The following is a 20979-nucleotide window of genomic DNA, read 5'->3' on the forward strand; positions in this document are numbered from 1 at the left end:
ACGCCACCATGAAAAGAATATCAACAAACAACTTAATATGGAAACCATTAAAGCCAACTGAATAATTTAAATCAATTGACTTATTGAAAAGATTGGCTGACTTTCATGACTGGGTTCGTTTCACGGAGCAAGCCATCACCCTCTTGGCTATGTGAGCTGAGCAGTTTACTCAGAGGAACTCCTTCAAGGTGAGAATTTTCACTCAGAGGGAGATACCTACCAGGCCAGAATAAAAGTCCTGCAGTCTGACCTTAAGTCACTAGACATACTCCTATGTGGTTTGCATTGAAAGAACTGGTCAAAAATCATTTGCCAAAGCCATATTTGCAAAGATGCAGCTGGTCCTTTGTGGCATGTGGAAAAGTTTGCACCTCTGTTCAATGAGGCATGTCTTATAATTGGGAGAATGGTTTCATAGACTTACATAATCTTTTTCTTTCTGTTTTTGCGTTTTGTTCCTGTAAATTATTCGCATCGTATGCCCCTCTCTTTCTTTCTGTCCCTCTCTCTCTCAACACCTACATGTCCTTCTGGGACTTTCATAACCTGTTCAGCTAGGCCTGAGTACAAGACCATCAGTCTCATCACCGGCTGCATCAGCAGGACTCCTCAGAGAGCTGCCAGCAGCCAGGGACAAAGGGCCCCACTCTGTGCCCCGCTCCCTACCCCTTAAAGCTACAGACGGGACGACAGGCACCTGGCCAGCGCCCCCCTCCCACACTGCTGTACCTCGGATGGTGGGCAGGGCTTCAACGTATGACTGAGGTCCCGTTCTTCCGTCCAGGTGTGAATCCACAAACTGGCAGTGGTCCTCGCCCCTTCCCCAGCTATCCCCGATGCTGTAGAAGGTGTCTGAAGGGTGATACAGACAGGTTATTTGACTCAGAGTTATTTTTGTTTGGGATTCTCTTTACCACCAGAAAAATAGATGTGGAAGAAAGCAGGAGAAGTACTACAGTGACAAACACAGTAATACCAATGAACAAACAGTGGCTGAGAAGAGGGAAAACGCTACCTTCGCAGTACGGAAGGAGAAATTACGGAAAAGAGAAATGGGTTATAGCTCAGTAAGGAATATTCTCCATTCTGCAAGTTCATGGACACTGCACCACAGGTAACAGGTGGAGGGAATTTCAACCAAACCAGTCATTTCAATACCTCATGAGAAAGTAAAAAACACTCCATTTGTCAATACCATCAGTTTGACTGCAGTCTCAAATGCAAACTAAAAACTGTGGAGCTCTCTCTCTAGCAGATGAGGTGGGTCCTGCTGCCGTGATTGTTTCTTATCGCATATTCAAACACTGCCTTTAAACTATACGAATGCATTGCAATAAAAATAACGCATCGGCATGATCTGAAAAGCCACTGACATAATCTCAATACCCCAGATCAACAATATGGAAAGTTTTCTTCGTTATTTCTCAGCAAATACAGCCGTGTAAGAGTAACCTTAACCCTTAGGAGTACTGCTCACCCAGTCACTGTAATACCAGTCTTTCCTCCACCATTCCCCATTTCGATCTGCCCTGGGGCACTCTAGGGTTTATTGGTCTGTCTGACTGCATGCAGCTGGGGCTCACCCGCCTACGGAGCAAGCGTGGGACATCCCAGGGAGATGTGTGGGGAGCAGAACTTTGTTTTCACAGTACAAAGCACATTGCTTTCTCAGGATACAAAACCACACAGGCTTTTCAAGGGAAACTTCCTCCTGTCCAATGCCTAAAGAGCTCTGCTTGAAAGCTAATGCCAGGGCGTGAGCGTAACGCTAAAGCAGGGCAGTTTGGCTATCACATCAGACCTTCTCAAGAGAAGGATGCCCAGACAGCCATCACACAATTCTTTCACAGACGAGGTGAAGGAAGTGAGAAGATGGAGATGACAAATCATCATATATCAGGAAATTAATCTTGGTGCCTACCTTTCAGGTCATCGCTGAGGTAAATCTTGTATCTTAAGGAGTTGCAAAGAACCACTCCTACAAACTTGCGGTACCAAGTTCGTTTCACGTACTGCTTGCCGCTGCAGTCTGAATAGGTGGGGTCGTATTTAAAAGTGAACGGGATCCAGATAGGCTCACCACCTTGCAGAAAAAAAAAAAATCAACATTAAGGACAGACTTCAGCATTTCAGTCGGAGTTTTGCTGAGGTTAACATCTGACAATATGTCTTACAAGAGATGCTGCAGCAGATTAATGCATGACTTTTCTACATCCAGAAATACTACTTCAAGAACAAATATTACAAAAAAAATTAAAAAGCAAGGGACTTGATTAAATCCCTTCTAGGCAGTGGACAATAATAACTGTTAAAAAGATAAAAAAATTTGCTTTCACGTACTGAACCACAGTTTTAAGTAAACAAATAGTCTCACTGTTTTTAGCAAGACATTCTCTCTACCTAGTGATACTCCGTTTCTTTTCTGATCTTAGGTCTGACAGTGACACTGTCTAAATACAGTCACTTGCATTTTAACACTAAGTACAAAACTTAATCCTTTTGCTAAAAAACAGATGTTAAAAATTCTGCAGTAACAGTCTGTGATGTGAATTAAAGCCTATTCTTGCTATTTGGTTAAAAAGATCAAATCAGAAACGTACTTTTCTGTTTTGTTTTCCCACATTTCATCAAAACAGATGAGGTTCCAATAACAGACAAGCGAGACCTTTCTGGGGAACTCTGTCCAGAGCACTGCTGCAGAGAAGACTGCTTAACTGTATTGCAAAAGACTAAATAGTCCTACTGGCTTGCCTAACTGTTTGCTTTATACTAACCAAAACAACATTAATTTCTTTTGAAATTGCTGTTGTAGTAACGTATATAATAATTACACAAAAAGCTTCCAATGTGATAATTGGTATTTTTCTCTCTAGCTACAGCACAAAGACCTGTGTTTACTGTGCTATTTTGAGGTGGTTTACAAATGAGACTGAAATTTTTTTTTGTTAGTCATTCTTCCTCCCTCTCACTAGGCACATGGACCAAGTCCTGCAAACACTTACATGTGAGAAACAGCCACTGATCAGCAATCCTCAGAACTCCACCGGTTTGGACTCAAACATAACTGGACTGACTTCATGCAATTAGTCACATGGTGAAAGGATTGCAGGATTTTGGCCATAGCTTTCTCTAGAATAAAGCAATAAACTGTCTGTTTCTTGAATGCAGTTTTATTGCTGTGAATAGTCTGCTTTTGTCCATCACTTTTGCCCACCTCCAAAAATCCTGAAGGATGAACTTAGCACGTCCTGTAAGAGCTGCGCTGGAGGGTCAGAAGCTCTTAATTCCACAGGTTCCCAGAGCTCTGCCACCTCTTTTTGGTCTATCTTATCTCTACCACTGCAGCTACACAAAAATATTTTCTCTTTGTCCAGTCGAAGCAGAAACTACAAGTGAAAAAGCCATCACCTTCCAAAACCTCCTTTCCATGAACAGACCCACAAAATAACTGACAGCAAAAAACCTGAAGGTGACCGGGGACACGGGAAGGCCACCACTCTCAGAGGCCTCCCGCACTGACCGCCAGAGACATAGTGTGCTTGTGCTCTCCAATACCTGTGCATCATCAGAGACATCTGAGAGGACATGGAAAAAACAGACTAACAAGGTACCAAGACCTAGACAGGAGACTTGGCATTGGACGTGACACTGGACATTGTTTTCATGAACAATGTCATCAAAAACCCTGAGAACCAATCGTTTGAACTGCTTGGGAAAGCTGACAGAGCGTAATAACGATGATGAGGTCTTTTTTCCTGCATCTCTTCCAAGAGCACGTGCTGCCTGGGTTACCCTACCAATGTACGTGTCAGCAAGGTTGGTCCCAGCACCAGGAAACCGCTTCTTCTGATTAGGGGCTGAACTGGCTTACTGCAAATTTGGAAATGCAAAGCAAGCTCAACAGCTTCGTGGCATATTATTCAGGTCAGTAACAAATCCTTGAATTTTTTAGTATTTATAAGGGCATGATCTTTACAAGATTTCTTTTCAAAGATCAGAATAAGGGGTCCTAAGACAGAAAAGGTTTTGTGAATTAGCACAATGAATTACTAACTGTTCCTGCTTAAAACTGTAACTCAAACTGTGTGTTAATACGCTTCTAACACCTATATTGTAACTGTTTTGCACAGGTTTTATGCACTTCATGAAAGAAACAGCAGAATAAGACTTACCAGGTGGTCTGACAATGAGGAGGGGATTATCTAAAAGAATGAAACAAATAAAAAAATTAGTATTTTACTCCAAATCTTGTTTTATAATATGAAACATACAGTGCCACTCAAGAGAATGTCAGTTGCAGAGTAACTGCTTTTAGCTACATTACAAAGGTGGGATTTACATGTCTCCTCAATTTGCAGAGCTAATGAGTGTTTGTTATTCCACTGTTTTTCTCAGTTGATGAAACTTGCCACAGGATTGTATATTTATTCTGATACTGTAAAAACTCTACTGAAATTAGTACCAACGTTCAAAGCCAGCTTTGAAATAGATTTCCTCTTCTCAGAAGGTCCTCAGAGCAGGAGGACGGTTTCACCGTAGGCTTCTGAATATATAGTGTAAGCTACACCTGCAGGCCTGCCTTCCAAAGCGAAGTGTAACCTACCTCTTGTATGCAAATCTCAGTCTCTGACATCCATCATGTTTAGTACAGTTGTTTAGTGGTATTCATAAATATGTGAAATTTATCACTTTAACTCTTTTTGTCATAGTGATAGAATTTTTGCAGGAGCCCCCTGGGCAGTGCAGGGTGCAAAATTCCAGGGAGTTTTTACAGTTTGATGAAAGGGAACAAAGGTTTTCTGTTCTCTTCAGTGGGTTACCAGGGGTAAGATCGAACATTTTCAATAAGCTGCTTGATCCTATGACGGCATTCTTTATTGAATATGCTCATCAGATCAAATCTTTCAATTGCACTAGAAGAGCACTCTGAACAAACAATTTCTGTCTCTTCTGACCTACTCCATCACTGTAACTATACCATCTGGCTTTAGATTTAGCAACTGCTTTTGTACTTGTGCCAGCTGGAAAGCCACCTTTGGCCACATGACAAACGAAAGATCAGTGCTGCAAATAAAACTTTAAATTTGGTGGATTTAACCTGTTAAATAAAGCTCACAAGGTAGCTGATTTTGGATAGGGAAACTAGGCATTCAGGCCCATATACTGGCAGCCAGCTAATCAGCAAAATTCCCTGCAAGATACAGCATGCCATATTTGTTAAACATTATCCTTGGATTTACACTTGAGCTTCTTGCTCCTTTAAAAAATACCTGAATATGTTATGCAGGAACATTTACTTATCTTGCATTTTTGCCTCCCTTCTGTGAAGACTTACTTCCATGGTTCTTAATGAAGCTTCTGAAGCGAGCACTACTGGGTGAAGTCAAATGAGCAAAGGCAGAGACTGCATAAACCCCATGTCGTCAAAAAGGCAAAATTTGCAAGAGACAATAGACCTTTCGCTCAAGTAAAGACTGAAAAATTTGTCCTTCGTTACTCAGTGGAGTCATTGGCCTCTGGCTCAATGGAAGAAGAAGAAGAAGAAATGGGTAAAAATAGCTCATTTAACGTACTATTTTTAGAAGGGGGTGTTGCTCTTGAATGCACTATTAGCCCTGTGAAAGAGCAGCACGCCTTGTCAAAAAAAGAACGGAGAACTTTGCCCGTCTGATGGAACAATTGTTTCCTATATTTCTTCCAGAGACAACCGCTTCCATCTGTTCAGCTGTTCACCATTAGGAAACTAATTCAGTAAATGTTTGGTCAATCTATCAAAGACATTAAACTTCCCATTGCTTCTGTATTGTTGAACATTAGTAGTCTTTTGTATTTTAAATTCAACTTTCTGTTCCCCTGAAGCTCACTTTAATGTCACTTATATTTTCATAGTGGCATTAGGAGTGCATATTATTTTCCTAGCTTTACTGAAAACAAATAATTAACCTAAAAAAAAAAATCTCAAAGCAGCAAGTTCAGGATAATCACCATTATTACTGTGCTGGTTTCAGTCATCGCCCTGCCACATCCGTTATTAGGAATTCAGTTTTGAGATGAAAATAAAAAGCAAAGCATACCAGATTCTGTGATAAATGAGACTGAAGAGCTAACAGGTCCATAACCAAAGGGATTCTTTGCTTGGACTTTAAAATAATATCTGAAACAAAAAGAGAGGGAAAATAAGATTAAAACATTGATTCCACTGCAATGGCTAAATTCTAAATAATACTAAAACAGGGTGAGAATCAAACCAGCAGAATTCCACTGAGTTCAGGTGACTTTTGCATTAAATGGAGGTGGATACTGAGCCAGGGTATGAGCTGGCTGTTACAGACAAATTTCTCCTTTTTGCAATTGCTCCCGTGCACATTTTTGGATCATTTATTTATATCATCCCCCTTCCAAAAACCACACACATCTATATCCACTTTATATGAAACAACCAATATCAATAGACTAAAAGTTGCAAGGAAATTAAATTCTGATCTCAGCAACAGTTTTAAAACAGATTAACTCCTATGAAAGCAGTGGTGTAAACTGCAAAATAAAACTGGATCAGATTTATATGAGATCAGAAGCTAAGCTTTTGACCTTTCTGTAAAAACTCTAGCAGCATTAAGATCACAATACTTGAGTAACATGAGAAAGCTTCACATGTTGCCTTATTGATTCCCCCAAAGTATTTAAATCACATGCTTAACTCGAAGCACATGATTCGCCACTAGAACTCCATTCTTTGCTCCATAGAAGCAAAATTATTCTCACCCTTAGAGAAGAATATATGTAAGCACATTTTTAGTTCATTCCCGAATACAATGATTTTTAGTTGATGCCTACCCTGACATTTTTCCCCAGATTATTGTTTTCTTCTTTCCCTTTTATCTTTATATCCAGTCCAGCAGAAACCAATTAGAATGGAAGATTACTGTAAAAATTTCCAGCACAGCATTTTTAAAGTGCCTGAGTCTAGGTTTTCCTTTCTTGCCTGCTTGCTCAATTTCATTCTTGTAAAGAAATTAATTAAAAAAAAAAAAAAAATTACTGGACCTCTGTAATACCCACATAGCATTTGGATCTTGATGTACCCTCTCATCCAAAACCAGACATCTCCAAAAGCTCCATACATGACCCACATAACAGGGCAAGTACTCACTGGTGGGGACAGTCGCCACTGAGCGCTGGTTTACCTCCTATGGCAATGTCCCATCCGAGTGGCAGGCCTGACGCTCCTCAGCTGGTGAAAGTGAGCCTGCCCCATTAAAAACATCAGGCTACTCTTGGCGGCAAAGCTCTCCCCCATCCTGCACAGAAACCTGCCAGTGCTGCTCCGCTTGCATGGCCCACGCTGGGCTGAGACAGCGTGGTTCATAGCAAAGGCGGTCTGACATCCCGGGAAGCTATTGCCACCTGCTGCAGTTTACGCACCAAGCGTGGACACCATCCACATTAAAAACTTCACTCCCCTGTCTTCCCTTCTGTCCACAAGAGATTACAGTAGCCCTTGCAATGTAGGTGTATAACGTGGCTTAATGCCACGTAAGATGCTCATGCTTTACAGCCTACCAGGCAGCAGGAAAATTCAACACAATCCTGTTGTGGGAACTTTGCTGTTTTCAGTCTGCCACTCAGTTTTTACAGTATGCACTTCCCTGTACCATCAGATGTATCTGTTCCTCAAGGACTTAGCCACAGAGCAGGGCCTGGAGGTTGCTTGTGAAAGGACTCTCTCTGGCCTAAGCACCAGCTAAGCACATACGAAACTATTCACAATGATAAACCAGAGGGGACCTGGTTGCCCTTTGACAAAGGTGAATATCTTTTTTCATTAAAAGGAATGCCGTTTTTCATGCAAAGTGAACTGCTTTGCCTCAAAATCAAACTGCTCTCTAGGAAAAGGCTGAAAAGATGTGCAAATAACATCCACTTCTTCAGCAGAAGGGTGGCAGTCATGTGAACACTGGGTTTTGCTGTGAAGCAAGCTGGTTATCTCCAGGGCACATGCCAGGGCGTCTTCTTGTTCACTCTGTAAAAATTACAGGCAGGTCCTCTAGGTGAGATCAACGTGGAAGCTACAGGAACTGAAATATTCTGGGCTTCATCCGTGGCACAAGCTTTACCTCCCATCTGTGCCAGACCTGGAGCACGTGCATGGTCAGACTCTCTGCAGGACACGTTCCCACCCCTGCACGGGGGACGTGGCCCCTGTCCCTGCTGCGTCCCACAGCTGACACCAGAAACCGGCTCCACTCCTGCTTTTTGCAGCCAGTTCTGCCTGTAATTAATGACTATATGATGCTCACAAATGACTCGCGGCTTTCTTTTAAAAGACACACACACTGTGGCAAAAAGAAACCACGTTAAATAGCAAAATGTAGCAAGGCTGTGCTTTTCACTCATGCCTAGCACAATCCTCTTGCTGGCAGAAATATTTGTCTGTGGTTTTAACTATTGACCTTGATTTCTTGACCGCAGCTTCTGAGTGTTTAGCATGGATGGAGAAAGAGGAAAGGGGAGGCAAAGTGCCTCCCATGTGCTCCTCAACTTCTGGCCACCCGAGCAGAGCACGACAGCCTGAGCACTGCTTTAATCCCCCGAGTTGCCAATACTCTCATGGGACACTTGCATCCATCCACAACTCCTTCACCCACTGGCACCTTCTCCACCCGGATCAGGGCAGGGGCCGGCGGCACAAGGCTAAGCACAGGGATGGGACACAGAGCAGCAATTCCTCACACTGGCTCCCAAAACGGCCGCAACACAGCACCAAGCTGTACTGACTTAGCCCAGTGCTTGGTGTAACTACTTCAGAAGAGTGGGAGAAAAATGTTTTCCAGCCCACATCTTTTCCGTAATGCTTCAAAGCATAGTGAAAACACCTGTACGGATGCCTGACTTCCCACTGCTGCAAGAGGTATAAGGAGATACCACCTTTGCAACACAGTGGCACCTTCTGAGCAACCCTTTTGATGCACTTAATACGTGTGTATTAATGCTAGCTTCAAAACATTCCCATGAGATACATAAGTGCGATGATCCACATCTGAAATAGGAGAGAGCAGCCCAAGAGCCTCGTGCACCTATTTAAGTGGGGAAAAACATGCAGTTTTGTATCTAATGCGTAATGCAGGAACAGATTAGCTACACAGTCAGGGCAACTGTGCATTCAGGTGTCCTGTTACGTACATAGAGTGTACATGTGTCTGGGACACATGATTGTTCAAGTTGCTTGCCTGACTGTCCAGAAAAAACAGCAATCAAGTTATGAGTGTTTTTTTCTTCGCTACATTGGAAAATTAATTCCTAAGCTTTTATATACACAAGAAGCCTCTAGCCGTGCCAGAAAGAGAGCCAGGTCTCATGACTTGCTGACCTGTGATTTAAACATAGACGATGCTATGATTGCTGTATTAAGAATGTCAATAAAATAATGCAGTAAGTATATATTTCTTTCTCAGACATGACAAATAAAAAAGAAATTGCCAAAGCCTTTCTAGGTCCAGGCATCTGACATTTTCATTAGTCAGAATCCTTCAGTGGATGAATTTGCCAGGAAAGCTCAAATCAGTGTAACTCAACTGTTCTTCATCACATAAATACATGAACAAAATTTGTAATATATAAGTTGATTGTGCTTTGATTACACTTTGCTTAGGCAGAATTGCAATGAATTGTTACCAATAGGCACAGAAGAATCACAACTGTAACAGATGCAATACTGTTCATTGTTCATTTTCAATACAGACAAGAAAAAAGCTTTTCCTCCTAAGAATAAACCTCCTTTGAGATTTCATATACCACTTCTATTGACGTGTCAAGAAAGGACATAGTAAACTGTAAAGGCGCAATGAGGATGTAATATTTTTATTCATTTAGACTATATGACTAATCGTATCACCATACCTGTCACTCGGAACAAAATGATTTTATGGCTTAATTCAAGGTGTCTCCCTTCTGTTGGAATTAAATAGCCAGCACTTGCAGCCACAAAGTGAAATAATCACTCAGCATGCTAATTAGGGAAGCAGCTGTTTTTAAAACAAATTAGTTAGCTGTAAAATCCTTTTTCCAGCCTCTCCGAAGGCATGCCTGCCTGGACCCCCAGCCCCGTGCCCCGTCAGGTGGCAGGCTGAGATGGCGGGATGCCAGCCAGCCGGGGGACACACAGCGGCACCATTCGCACGTGCTGCAGGTGGCAGGGCGGGAGCCATAGCACCGTGACCGCGTGCCAGCCACGGGACGGTGGGATGGCTGCTGCGGACCTCCATCGGCACTGGGCGAGAGCCAGGGTGGATGCACAGAGGATACACGCAGAGCACGTGGCTGCTGCCCATGGGAGGGGAACTGGCATGCCTGGCCTGGTGTCCGGGAGGGAGAAGCAGGTGCTGCCCGGGGAAGGGGAGGGGATGAGTCGACGTGACAGCACCCCACAGACCCACTGCTCAGCAGGATCGGTAGATGAGGGGGAAAAGAGGCTGGGAGGGGGTCGGGAAGGACTTGGCAGTGATAGGTTAACAGTTGGACTCGATGATCTTAAAGGTCTTTTCTAACCTTAATGATTAATCTTAATGAAACCCTCCTCCTACAACTGCACCATGCCTCCAGAAGAAAAACACGTAAATCAGCTGCCTGCAGGTTCACAAGCTAGCACGAAGTGTCTCCCTCCATCAAAAATGGCCTAGCACTACATCCATCATGAATATTTACAACAAATATTATAATAAGACACTAGAGCAGAGCTGGAAGAGGAGCTTCCTACACAGCTGAGGTGAGGTGGGCATGTGCCACACAGGTCTACCACTTGCCCAGGACAAGGGTTTCATTGACATCTTACCTCTTTTGTGTTGCTCTGGTGATACACAGCAGCCAGCTGTGGCTGATGTTGCTTGTTGGACACACTGCAGTTTTGCTTTGACGGAGATAAAGGAAACAGAAATTTTTGGTGCATCTGGCCCCCAGAGCCAGAAGATGAGGCTCTGTTTGCAGTTGTGACCCCTGAGTAAATGTTTGAGAGCCTGCTATGAAATGCTCTGTACGACACTGGAATTGGTAGCAGGCACTGTGGGATCAAAATGTCCCTGGAGGGAACTAAAACAGAAGGGACAGACGTTCTAGCAGGGCCAATAGTGATAGAACAAGGGGTAATGGTTTTAAACTAAAAGAGGGTAGATCCAGAGATATAAGGAAGAAATTTTTTACAATGAGTGTGGTGAAACACTGGAACGGGTTGCCCAGAGAGGTGGTAGATGCCCCATCCTTGGAAACATTCAAGGACAGGCTGGATGGGGCTCTGGGCAACCTGATCTAGTTGAAGATGTCCCTGGTCATTGCAGGGGGGATGGACTAGCTGACCTTTAAAGGTCCCTTCCATCCCAAAGCATTCTATGAAAACCAAGTGGAGAGGGAAGAAGATTTGATGAGACATGGAGATACGGTGGTAAAGGACGGTGTTTTAAATCATTAGACTATCTAGCTGCTCCCATCAGGCACGGACACAGCTTTCCAGCAAAAAGTCAGAAAAAAGCCTAACCATGCTCAAGAAGGAGACTGAAATGTTTATGATGAGGATTATAATGTTTCTGACTGCAGGAAACTGGATTTAGTGGTTGAGTGGGTGCTGTCCAGTCCTTTGCATCAGTCTTCTGTGATGGCTGAGAATTAAGGTTAGGGAAGGGACATTGTCAAGACTGCTGTTTTTAAGACTTAATAAGGTTTAAAGTAGTTTTAGTGTTTATATTAGCATGTCACAAGGAAGCAGCTCCTGTGCCCACTGAAGCTGACCAGAGTTTCATTAATGGAAAAACTTCCACTTCTCAAATGGAGGTTAGACCAGGCGTCGGAAGAAAATTTATGACACGAGTTAAACATAGACTTCCGTTTTGTTTGTAAAATCTAAACACCAGGCAGACGTTTTCCAGGATATGTTGACAGCTTCAAATCTTCCCTGGGGCTGACTTCTGCCAAGATGCCAACCCGTTTCTGATATGCTGCACATGCCGCAAGATTGCACCACCAATAGCCCCTCATGGGACGCCCAGCAGTCCATAGCATCTGCATACAGTAAATCCAACTTAATCAGAGATTTCTCACAAAATGCACTAACAATGCAAACACAAAATTTTTAGACTAACTTCAGATTTCACAGCACATTTTCTTAGTTAGGCATGGGGTCTTTTCCCAGTGGTTAGGAAGTTATTTTTGAGACAAAAACTATGCAATCAATTCAGTCTGTGGATTTGGAGAATGTAAATGAGATTGGCTGATACACACAATTTCTCTGTTGTAAAGAACCCTTCTTCTCCACCACAGACCCCACATGAAGCCTTTATTGCCTCCACAGAGCATACAACAGAGGCCAATGGATTATACCATTCTTCAGTAGGATGGGGAAATAATAGGCTTAAAACAAACAGCACTTGCTTGAACCTCCCTACTTTGAAACAGAACCTTAATATTTGACATGAGAGTTACTAGGTTCATGGAGATGCATGAACCTATAACCTTGCTGTTCCTATAAAACTCCATTCAAGTACAGCCAAATTGTGACCTTCTGAAGCCTGGAGTTAATGTACATCTCAGCAGATGTATCACAGGTTGACAGCTCAATTCCCACCAATTCCCCGGCACCAAGCATGGCTGGGACAGCAGCTGCAGGGCTCCTGGGGGCTTTCACTGCAACCGCTCTTTCTGGTGACCTGGAGCCTTTGAAATGTTGGGCACAAGAAGCAGAGAGCTATCGCTGGCCTTCCATACTGTCCTTGGGGCAGCAGGAGAGGGAGAGTTGACTGAAAGACAGTGAAGAAGCGAGGAGCTGCAGCTGGAAGGCGGAAATGGCAGAGAAGCAAGAGATGGAGGAGCCCGGCTGGGGGAAGCTGGGGCATACGGGCAGTGCCTCCCTGGCCTGCGTGAGGGACAGGGTGAGAGTGGAAGAGCAAAAACTGGTGAAGGGGAAAAGGGCGGGGGATGTACAGGAGTCTGGGATGTGGAGGTAGGAACTGGGACTAGTGGCAGGAGGAGAGAGATTTAGGGAAAGGGTGTCCTCAAGTCACTAGGACATGGACATACAAAGGCAGGAGGGTCTGTAACTGCTTTCCTCACTGTCCAGGAACAGAGTTTAGGAGATCTCAGACCTCTTCCATCTTGTTATAACGGGTGAAAACTACAGATAACCTGTGCCCCATACCTCCCTCCATATATTTGTAACAATGATGTTTTATAACAAGAGCACTACCAGATGAAGAGCATACAATTGCAGCTCTCTACTGTGTGAGTAATATTGCTTTAACACACCATGAACCACTCTAAAGGACTTGCACTGTGGTCTAGATTATTAATCTTCAGGTTGCCTTTTTTTATCTCTTGGATACGTAAGAAAAAGCCTCATGAAGTGTGTGACTGACAGCACTGTAGACAGAACAAGAGAGGATAAGATGGCACAAAGTTTTTGCTGTAACGTCTTATTTCTGTTTTAACTCTTTGGGTGTCCTGTGTGTGCTTCTCCTGCCTCTCCATACACCTTTTGCTTGTTAATTTCCCTTGTCTTTGAAGCTGCAGGTGTCCTCTGGTGGATGTGTCCCTGGTGCACCTGCCTAAGGAACTGCTGCTGAAGTTGCTCTGGTGCTGCCTCTCCCAAAGAGAGGCCACGTCCTCAGAACTCTTCGGTCGGAGGGAAATCTCCAGGGAGGAGACAGGGGAGCAGCACCCCCCTCTTAACACATAGTGTGATTTCTTGGTGCTTGGATGTTTCAGGGCCAGCAGGAGCAGCAGCAGGGGCAAGGCATATGTGAGTCTATGCTAAAGTCAGGGCTGTGCGGAGAAGCACTGTAATGTGGTCAGAAAAAATATGCCTGGTCATATTTAAGGCTGAAAAGCTACACTGCACTGACTTGTCATAATTTATTTATTTTACCTGATTTTATTGTTTAATCTATTAAGATTTTAGCTCAAGGCTATGCTCAAACAATTCTCTGTTTTGTAGGTTGAGGTGCTCAATCAACTGCTTTTAACCCACAGAACCTTCCCTTTGTCTATAAATCATCTTGGACAGAAAAGATACTTCAGGTGACACCATTTCTCTCTTCTGTGTTGCCCTTGCACAAACCCTGTGTGCCTGTCCTAGGAGTGGATGCTCTGATCTGTAGCTCCTCATCAAGTGGGGCATGCTAGTCCCAGCCCACAATCCCATGTTACCACATACGTGAGCAACACTCTGCCACCTGTGTCTAAGAGACTGTAGTCATCAGCATGTGAAGAGCAATCGCCTAGCCCAAGGCAGCACCAAAAGTATTCCAGCCTCAGAATTTGAGAGAAAAGCATGAGAGACACTGAGCATCTGTCAAAAGAAGTAATTTTAATGTAGTCCCTTTGTGACCATTTACTTCCCACCCAATTGCTAGGAATTATTCCAATATCACGCAAAGCATGCATTCTTGTTCTGCCATTTCAGTGAGAATTTTTGCAAGCTCCTGCCAAACTGACTTCTGAGCAACTGCCACGGCTTCATTATACACCACCAAGCCTTCTCTTCCAGCACAACTCGTGAACAGACAGTGAAAACAGACCAGAGAGTGGCACCTTTCTCCACCAGCCCTTAGGTGTCAAATCTTGGCCACACCAGTACGTGGGAATGGCCACATCACATCATACCAAGAGTATACTTCAGTATACTCTTCGCCCCTCCAATTTGATTCAGTTATGCATAAGACTAGAAAACACATTTTTAAAATAAGATTTTCTCTGTTACTGGCAAGTGTTTTTATATACACAAACATATATGCATGTACACACAGTCATATACTCCAGGGTTAATACGGTAAGGATATCACGTAAGTAGCTGTGTGATTTATAAAATGATTTGCTGTCAAACAGAATGAGTAAAATCTAGATCAGATGTAAACATTTATACTAAGGCCAAGAAAAACAATCGATAATTCTCAAAATTTGTTTTACTTCCCCAACAGAACTGAAAAAGAGTGGATCAAATCCTTACCGTGTGTTGGGCTTCAGGTTCTCAATTGGCAAATGAGTAGTCCCTGCAGTCCTGGTTGACCACTTATTCTTTAAAAAGTCATCATAGGATGCACTGTAAACCAGATAGCCTGTAAACAGGAAAGACAAATAATTGTGAGGGTTCTAAATAAATTTTAAATAAATAAATAAAAAGACAACTTACATAATCTTTCCAACAGGAATTTGAGATTCCGGAGAGACAAATGCAGCAAGTTGTTTTATTGTAAATTTATAATAATTAGTGTCTCTATTTCAAACAGATAAAGGTGGAGAGCAAAAGGAAGTGTTTTCAACACCATGTTCATTACTCCAAAGGCCTGGGTATCTTCTCAACGCAGAGCTCAGTGAAGGAAAAAATGAAGTTTAGGTCCTGCTGCTACTGAGGGAAAAATGTCTTTATAGGTTATGGAGGGCTTTTCCTAGCTAAAGTATTTCACGTGGGACACAGGACTAACACACAGACAGCTAATATGAGGGACAGGCTTCTACTTTTCACTGCAGAACAGCTGAGGCAACAGAACCTCTTGAGGAGAGGAAAATATTATTTGACCTTAAGACTGAATACAGCCTACTGTATTCAATAGGTAGAAAAAGTTACCAGTCTTGATGTTAGTTGTGGTAGATTTTATGGGTTAAAAGGAGTGGAAGCATCTTTGAATATGAAAGTGATTCGATGCCTAACTCTCCTGGAAAATCCCAGGCTACAAGAATTTCCTGTCATTAGCTAATAATGATGGAGCATTACATCAGGGGATGGTACCCAGGTGCGAATTTTGATTTAAAACACAGTGATAAAAAAAGATGACAGAGGTAACCCATTCACCATTTTAAGTGACTGTGCAGAAACTAATAGAGTTAGAAATACCAGGGGGTTTTGGGGGGAAAAAAAAATGTTATGCAAACTGCACTCGGTAAGGTACTGGATGAACAGCCTTGAAGAATGAAGGGACAGACCCCACAGAGCCTGTTCAAGTGCCACCTTCTCCCTTCCCAACCATCATCGCTGCCTCGGCTCTGCCAGCTCCCACCCCTCTGGCACGGCTGTCAGCTGCAGAGCTGGGCGAGGCTCCTCAAAAACTGGACGTTAGCACCAAAGCAGTGGCCTTTTCCAATGCTTACTTCAGATCTTTTGGGTCCACTGAGAAACAAGAGTTGATTAATTTCTAAAATACTTTGGTTATTTACTCTAGTGTTTTTCCAGCAACTTTTGGGATTTATTCTTGAAGTCAGTTGGGCTTCTCTCTGGCTCTTAAAAGGTTTAAAGACATTAAAGGAGATCTAATTTAATACATTTGTTTAACATATTCCCCATCCTTGAACCTCACTTGTCAGACTGATATCTGAGCAAAAGGTAAGCATAGCCTGGGCCACAGACTCCACTGGAGATAACAGACTCTGATACATTCTTTTCCTACCAAAAAAGCAGACTAGAAGACCGCCAAGCCAGAAGCCCCTCTACAGGCAGACTGCTCCTGTAGCCACGCTCACAGCCAGGCAGGACCCAGGCCGGCTCCGGCCACGCGGTCGCCTTTGCTCAGAGTGGGCTGAAGCAAAGCCTGAAAGATGCTCCCAAGGCTTGGGAGGTGCCTGCGGTGGAGCTGAGGGCACTACCTGGGGGCAGAAGTGCTCAGTCACAGCTACCATCCAGGCAAGAAGCGGTGCCTTCAGAACCACCGGCACAAAATCGGTACCAAAATCTTGAGATATCTGGACCAACATGGGCTGGTCGGTCTGGCACTGAGGGACGACAGAGGGACCTTTCTCACTTATCAGAAAACAGCTCACCTCCCTCAGAAAATTGCAGAGTGAGAACTTCATGAGCCGTTGGCTCAGTTTAAGGTAAAAATGGTCATTTAAGAAAACCTCTCCCTTCCCTACTACCCCATCAGGAGAGCAACCCTCAGGAGAGTACCTGTTACCATGTCTCCTCGAGCAGGTTTGGCCCAGTCCACGATGACAAAGGAGTGACAACCTTCAACTGCCACGACAGTGATGTTGTGAGGGGCTTTCAGGGGACGCAGATCTTTCTCTCTGAGGTCATTAGGGATGATTTCATCGAGGCTCTCCACTTGGAAGTGCTCCAGGGCCTCTGTCAAGGAGCAGGGGGCTGCTGGATCCTTATTGAGGTAGGTCACATAAGGAGCTGGAGGAGACAGGGAAGGGTGGCGTTTAGTTAGCAGTTTGTAGGTACCACAGAGTAGCACGCAGGCTGGCAACTTCCTGAAAAGAAGAGTCAAGTTTTGTGATGCACCTTAAAATTCCTCCCCTTCCAGCCCAGAGATGGTTCACTGCTGCCAACGAAGCATGGTTCGCAATCAATTTGATTGAGTAGGAGGAATGGGATGCCAATATTCAGGTCTACCCCACACTCACAACTGTACCCAATGATGCAAAGACAGAAGGATCGTCTTTGCTCGGAGAAGCAGAAGAGAGCGGTCTGACTGCAGGACCCTCTGCACGCTACCTCCAGCTGCTCTGGAAGGTGGGGTGAAAATGTCACCCAAACTCTCTGCCTTTCCACAGATCCCTGCCAGGGCCTTAGATCATCTAAGACTTTACGGGTCTAAGTGGTTGGTTCTTACACAAAACATCCTGAAGCTGGAGTGAAACAGCAGAGGGAACAAGAAGAGTAATTCCAAGGTGAAGTCCAACCAGGTTAACTGAAGGGATTATTGCTGTGGTCCCCTGGGTACTAAGGGATCAGGAGTCATGAGTCCCTACCTTCCAGGCACGTGCTCCCAACCTGTAACTTCTATTTTTAAAAGCTTTACGCTGACTGGAATTGCACTTCACTTCAGGAAAAGATTAAACCATCTTTTTATTGCCTTAAAAGTCACTGTAACATTCAAAGTAAGGACTATAAAACTTGCTTTGGAAATGTTTATTCAATTGCAATAATACAATTCATTGAAATGGTAATATTATTTCCCTAGTGCCTTGAAATGTTCATAAACCAACATTTCTTGGTTTATCTTATTGGATTTCATGCCCTAAAGGGATTTTTTCCAGATCTTGCAATGAAGTTAATTTTAGCCTCTCCAGCTAAATGAATCAAGAAGCACTGTCAGTGAGAGAGCCGAATAGAAACATCATGAAATTGTTTGGACAGGGAAACTGAAGATGCACTGGAAAAAGTCTTGGCATATATAAAAACAAATCTTTTACTCCAGCAGCAGAGCTCCACTCTAAGCCACGTGAAGCTTGTGGATATTGGAAGGCAAGGCAAGACATGAGTCAAAGCTGACTCTCCAACCCTTGAACTCCCATCTGAAATGCCAGGTGAGCCAGCAGCTGACCTGACCTCATTTCAAATGCCAGAGGTTTGTAAAAGGCTGCGGGGGGGTCACCAGTCTGGGGTGGAGGTTGGACTGTAGTGCCCTACCACCTCCAAATCTCTCTGGTCTGGCCCCCAGCTGCTTTTCTGACAAAGAGGCAGAGCAGCTCTGAAGTCAGAGCTGCAACCCCTACCTACACACTTGAATGGCTCAGGTACACAGGAGCCAGCCTCATGGCTCTTATCAATGTGTTGGGGGTTCCTTCACCAAGTTCCTTCTACAGAGCAAAGATACAAATAGCAAAGTCAAATTTATCTCTTTTGGGTTTACTTTTTCGAAAGTTCACATCCAAAATACTATTTATTCCTTGACTTTGAAGCACACCTTTGACATACGTGCTTGTGCAAGGAGGGTAAAATCATACCCCACGGTTGCGTGGGTCAGTGGAAAAGACTTAGGTCCCCCAAAGGAAGACTCACATCTACATGGAGACTTGCACTGATTGAACTACTGGTGTGAACTTAAAATGATGCAGTTGAGCTGAACCAAGCACCAGAGTAGATACTCTTGCTCTCTTACCAACTTCAGCTAAACCAAACACAATGCAGAATACAAAGCAGAGCACTTTTACACTGGAAGAGTACAAAGAGGTTTGCACTGCTTCAACAAAATCAGTGTGGGCCCACACGTAGACATGCAAGCATTGAAGCTACGAACAAAGTACTGCTGTTTGGGTTTCCCAGGTGGCAGTCCTTACAAGGACCACACGCTAGTCTGTGGGGTGTATTTGTGCAAAGGTCTCAGCTTAAGGGCTGACCTTGCTAGAACAAGAATTCTTTGCAGCACAAGTAGTAAGCTACATAAACCAAAGGACATCCTTACCAGTGAACCGTTTCTTCCCAGCAATATCATATTCTGACACAGGGCCGGTGCCAACAACACTAGTCTCTGGATAGACAACTTCCGATTCTGTCGTCGTAGAAGCAGTGGTGGTGGTGGCGACAGTGGTGGTGGTGGGTGGCAAAGTGCTCTCAAAAAACTCGTAGTCTTCAGAGGAAACATAAGATGAAAATGTTAGCTTGCTTCATGATATTTTGGCTTAACTATCAGAAGGGAAACATTTCTGTCACCAGCCACAGTCCCAAAAGAGTGCCATGCACCCTGCCCTAGCTGCTGCACACTCCTTACGGGCCTCTAAGTCAGGGTCGGTCACACCTCAGCCTTGCAAGGGTTTCTACCAAACTGATGGACAGCGATCACAAAGTCTTTGCCTTAGAATACTAGTGCTGGTGCTAATTTAGACCTTGCTCACACAGGTAAAAAGGATAACAATAAACAAATGTATTCATACAGCAATATCCTGAATGCGCTTCGTCTGTCATCTCCCATTACAACCCCTAAGAGAAGACAGCACAGTAATTGAATCCCTGGCCACAGCCCTCAGATGCCAAAGGAAGGAGATAAGGGAGTGAAAAAATAGCTTTTTAAGAAAACTCTGTGTTAGTATTCTAAAATGCTAGAGCTGGTTCATGCTGCTCTTAAACCTTGCTGCAATTTAAGAGGCGTGGAGTCTTGTACTTGCCATTCGTGGTCCCATTAGGGCTATGAGGGAAGGCAAACTGGCCCACATGAATCTCCTGATATTCAGTCCTCCTTGATATTCAGTCCTGTTAAATTCAGTGCTCTTTGAAAAGCTACTGCACTACCAGATTGACACACAAAATTAAGGGAAAGAAGCATTTGGCATCCCTGCCATGTCCTCCTACAGGCTGTGGGACTCAGCTCATGGCTTTGAGCGTTTTCTGCTTTAACTGCTAAAGAATTTGTTTTCTGCAGGTGACCTGCACCTAAGGGGAGGCCTGGCAAAAGACCTGTGAACTGAGGATACTCCACTTTCATGGGAATGTAAGGAACATGGGATGTAGGACTTGTGCAGTTTTTAGTTCATCTTCGCCTCCCCACATGCTAAGTGTTGGCCTCAGTATGACGTGATCAGAATAAAAAGCACAAAAGTCTATGGTATCTTCCTCTCAGCTGCTGCACTTTCTTTTTAAATGCTTTTCTGCTGTTGGTGGTGGTTTGACTTAAGATCCCAGCACTGCAACCACAAAGAAAAAAACCTTTTATTATTCTAGAGCCATAAATTCTACTAAAAAGCTTTGAGTTTAACAGACGTCTGTACTTATCCGCTTTAATATGCGGGGGTAGGAGCAGGAATCTGAGGATTAAAAGGAGCAGAACATCAGAAGTCAGTGATGGCAGAAAACGAATGCTACTTCCAGTAACTGAGAATTTGCATTCCCTATGCAAACTTATAACTAAATGCTGGGACTTGAGGCTTCCTCTTCAGCTAAGTTTTGTGTGTCCTGGATTATAATATCAAGATGGCATGAATATAACTCTGCAAAAATCTTTCCCTCTTTTCCTTTTATCTGATTTCAAATCTCTTTTATTTAAATTCCACGTGAATTCAGCAGATTACTTATTTTACATGTAGGTGACCTCATTCAGTATGAGCATGTTTTATAGTCTAAATGCAGACTACACATCAAAAAAAAAAGACAAAAAATATATTCACAGTGCTGTAGAGTGCTAAAAACTCACTAAGGTATTTCAAGTTTCCAGGACTCAGATGTTATTTGGATTTTCTATTTTAGAAGAGTTCATTGACTCTGACTGGGCTGGAGTTCGAAGTTGCACC

The 20979-nt window shown here is 43.6% G+C and overlaps 1 protein-coding gene across 1 annotated transcript in view; it reads right to left on the reverse strand.

Moving 5' to 3' along the window:
* Positions 1-20979, reverse strand: part of FNDC1 (fibronectin type III domain containing 1) — a gene marked incomplete at its 5' end in the record, with an annotated part of 72091 nt that overhangs the window by 875 nt on the left and 50237 nt on the right. The window contains 7 exons of the mRNA XM_082308019.1: positions 730-852; positions 1922-2083; positions 4173-4202; positions 6075-6154; positions 14984-15092; positions 16916-17146; positions 19161-19325. Of these exons, the coding sequence (XP_082164145.1) occupies positions 730-852; positions 1922-2083; positions 4173-4202; positions 6075-6154; positions 14984-15092; positions 16916-17146; positions 19161-19325 (900 nt within the window). The remainder of the gene's footprint in view (positions 1-729; positions 853-1921; positions 2084-4172; positions 4203-6074; positions 6155-14983; positions 15093-16915; positions 17147-19160; positions 19326-20979) is intronic.

Source organism: Platalea leucorodia (genome assembly GCF_965183815.1).
Source record: "Platalea leucorodia genome assembly, chromosome: 3".
In the NCBI taxonomy this organism is placed as follows: Eukaryota; Metazoa; Chordata; class Aves; order Pelecaniformes; family Threskiornithidae; genus Platalea; species Platalea leucorodia.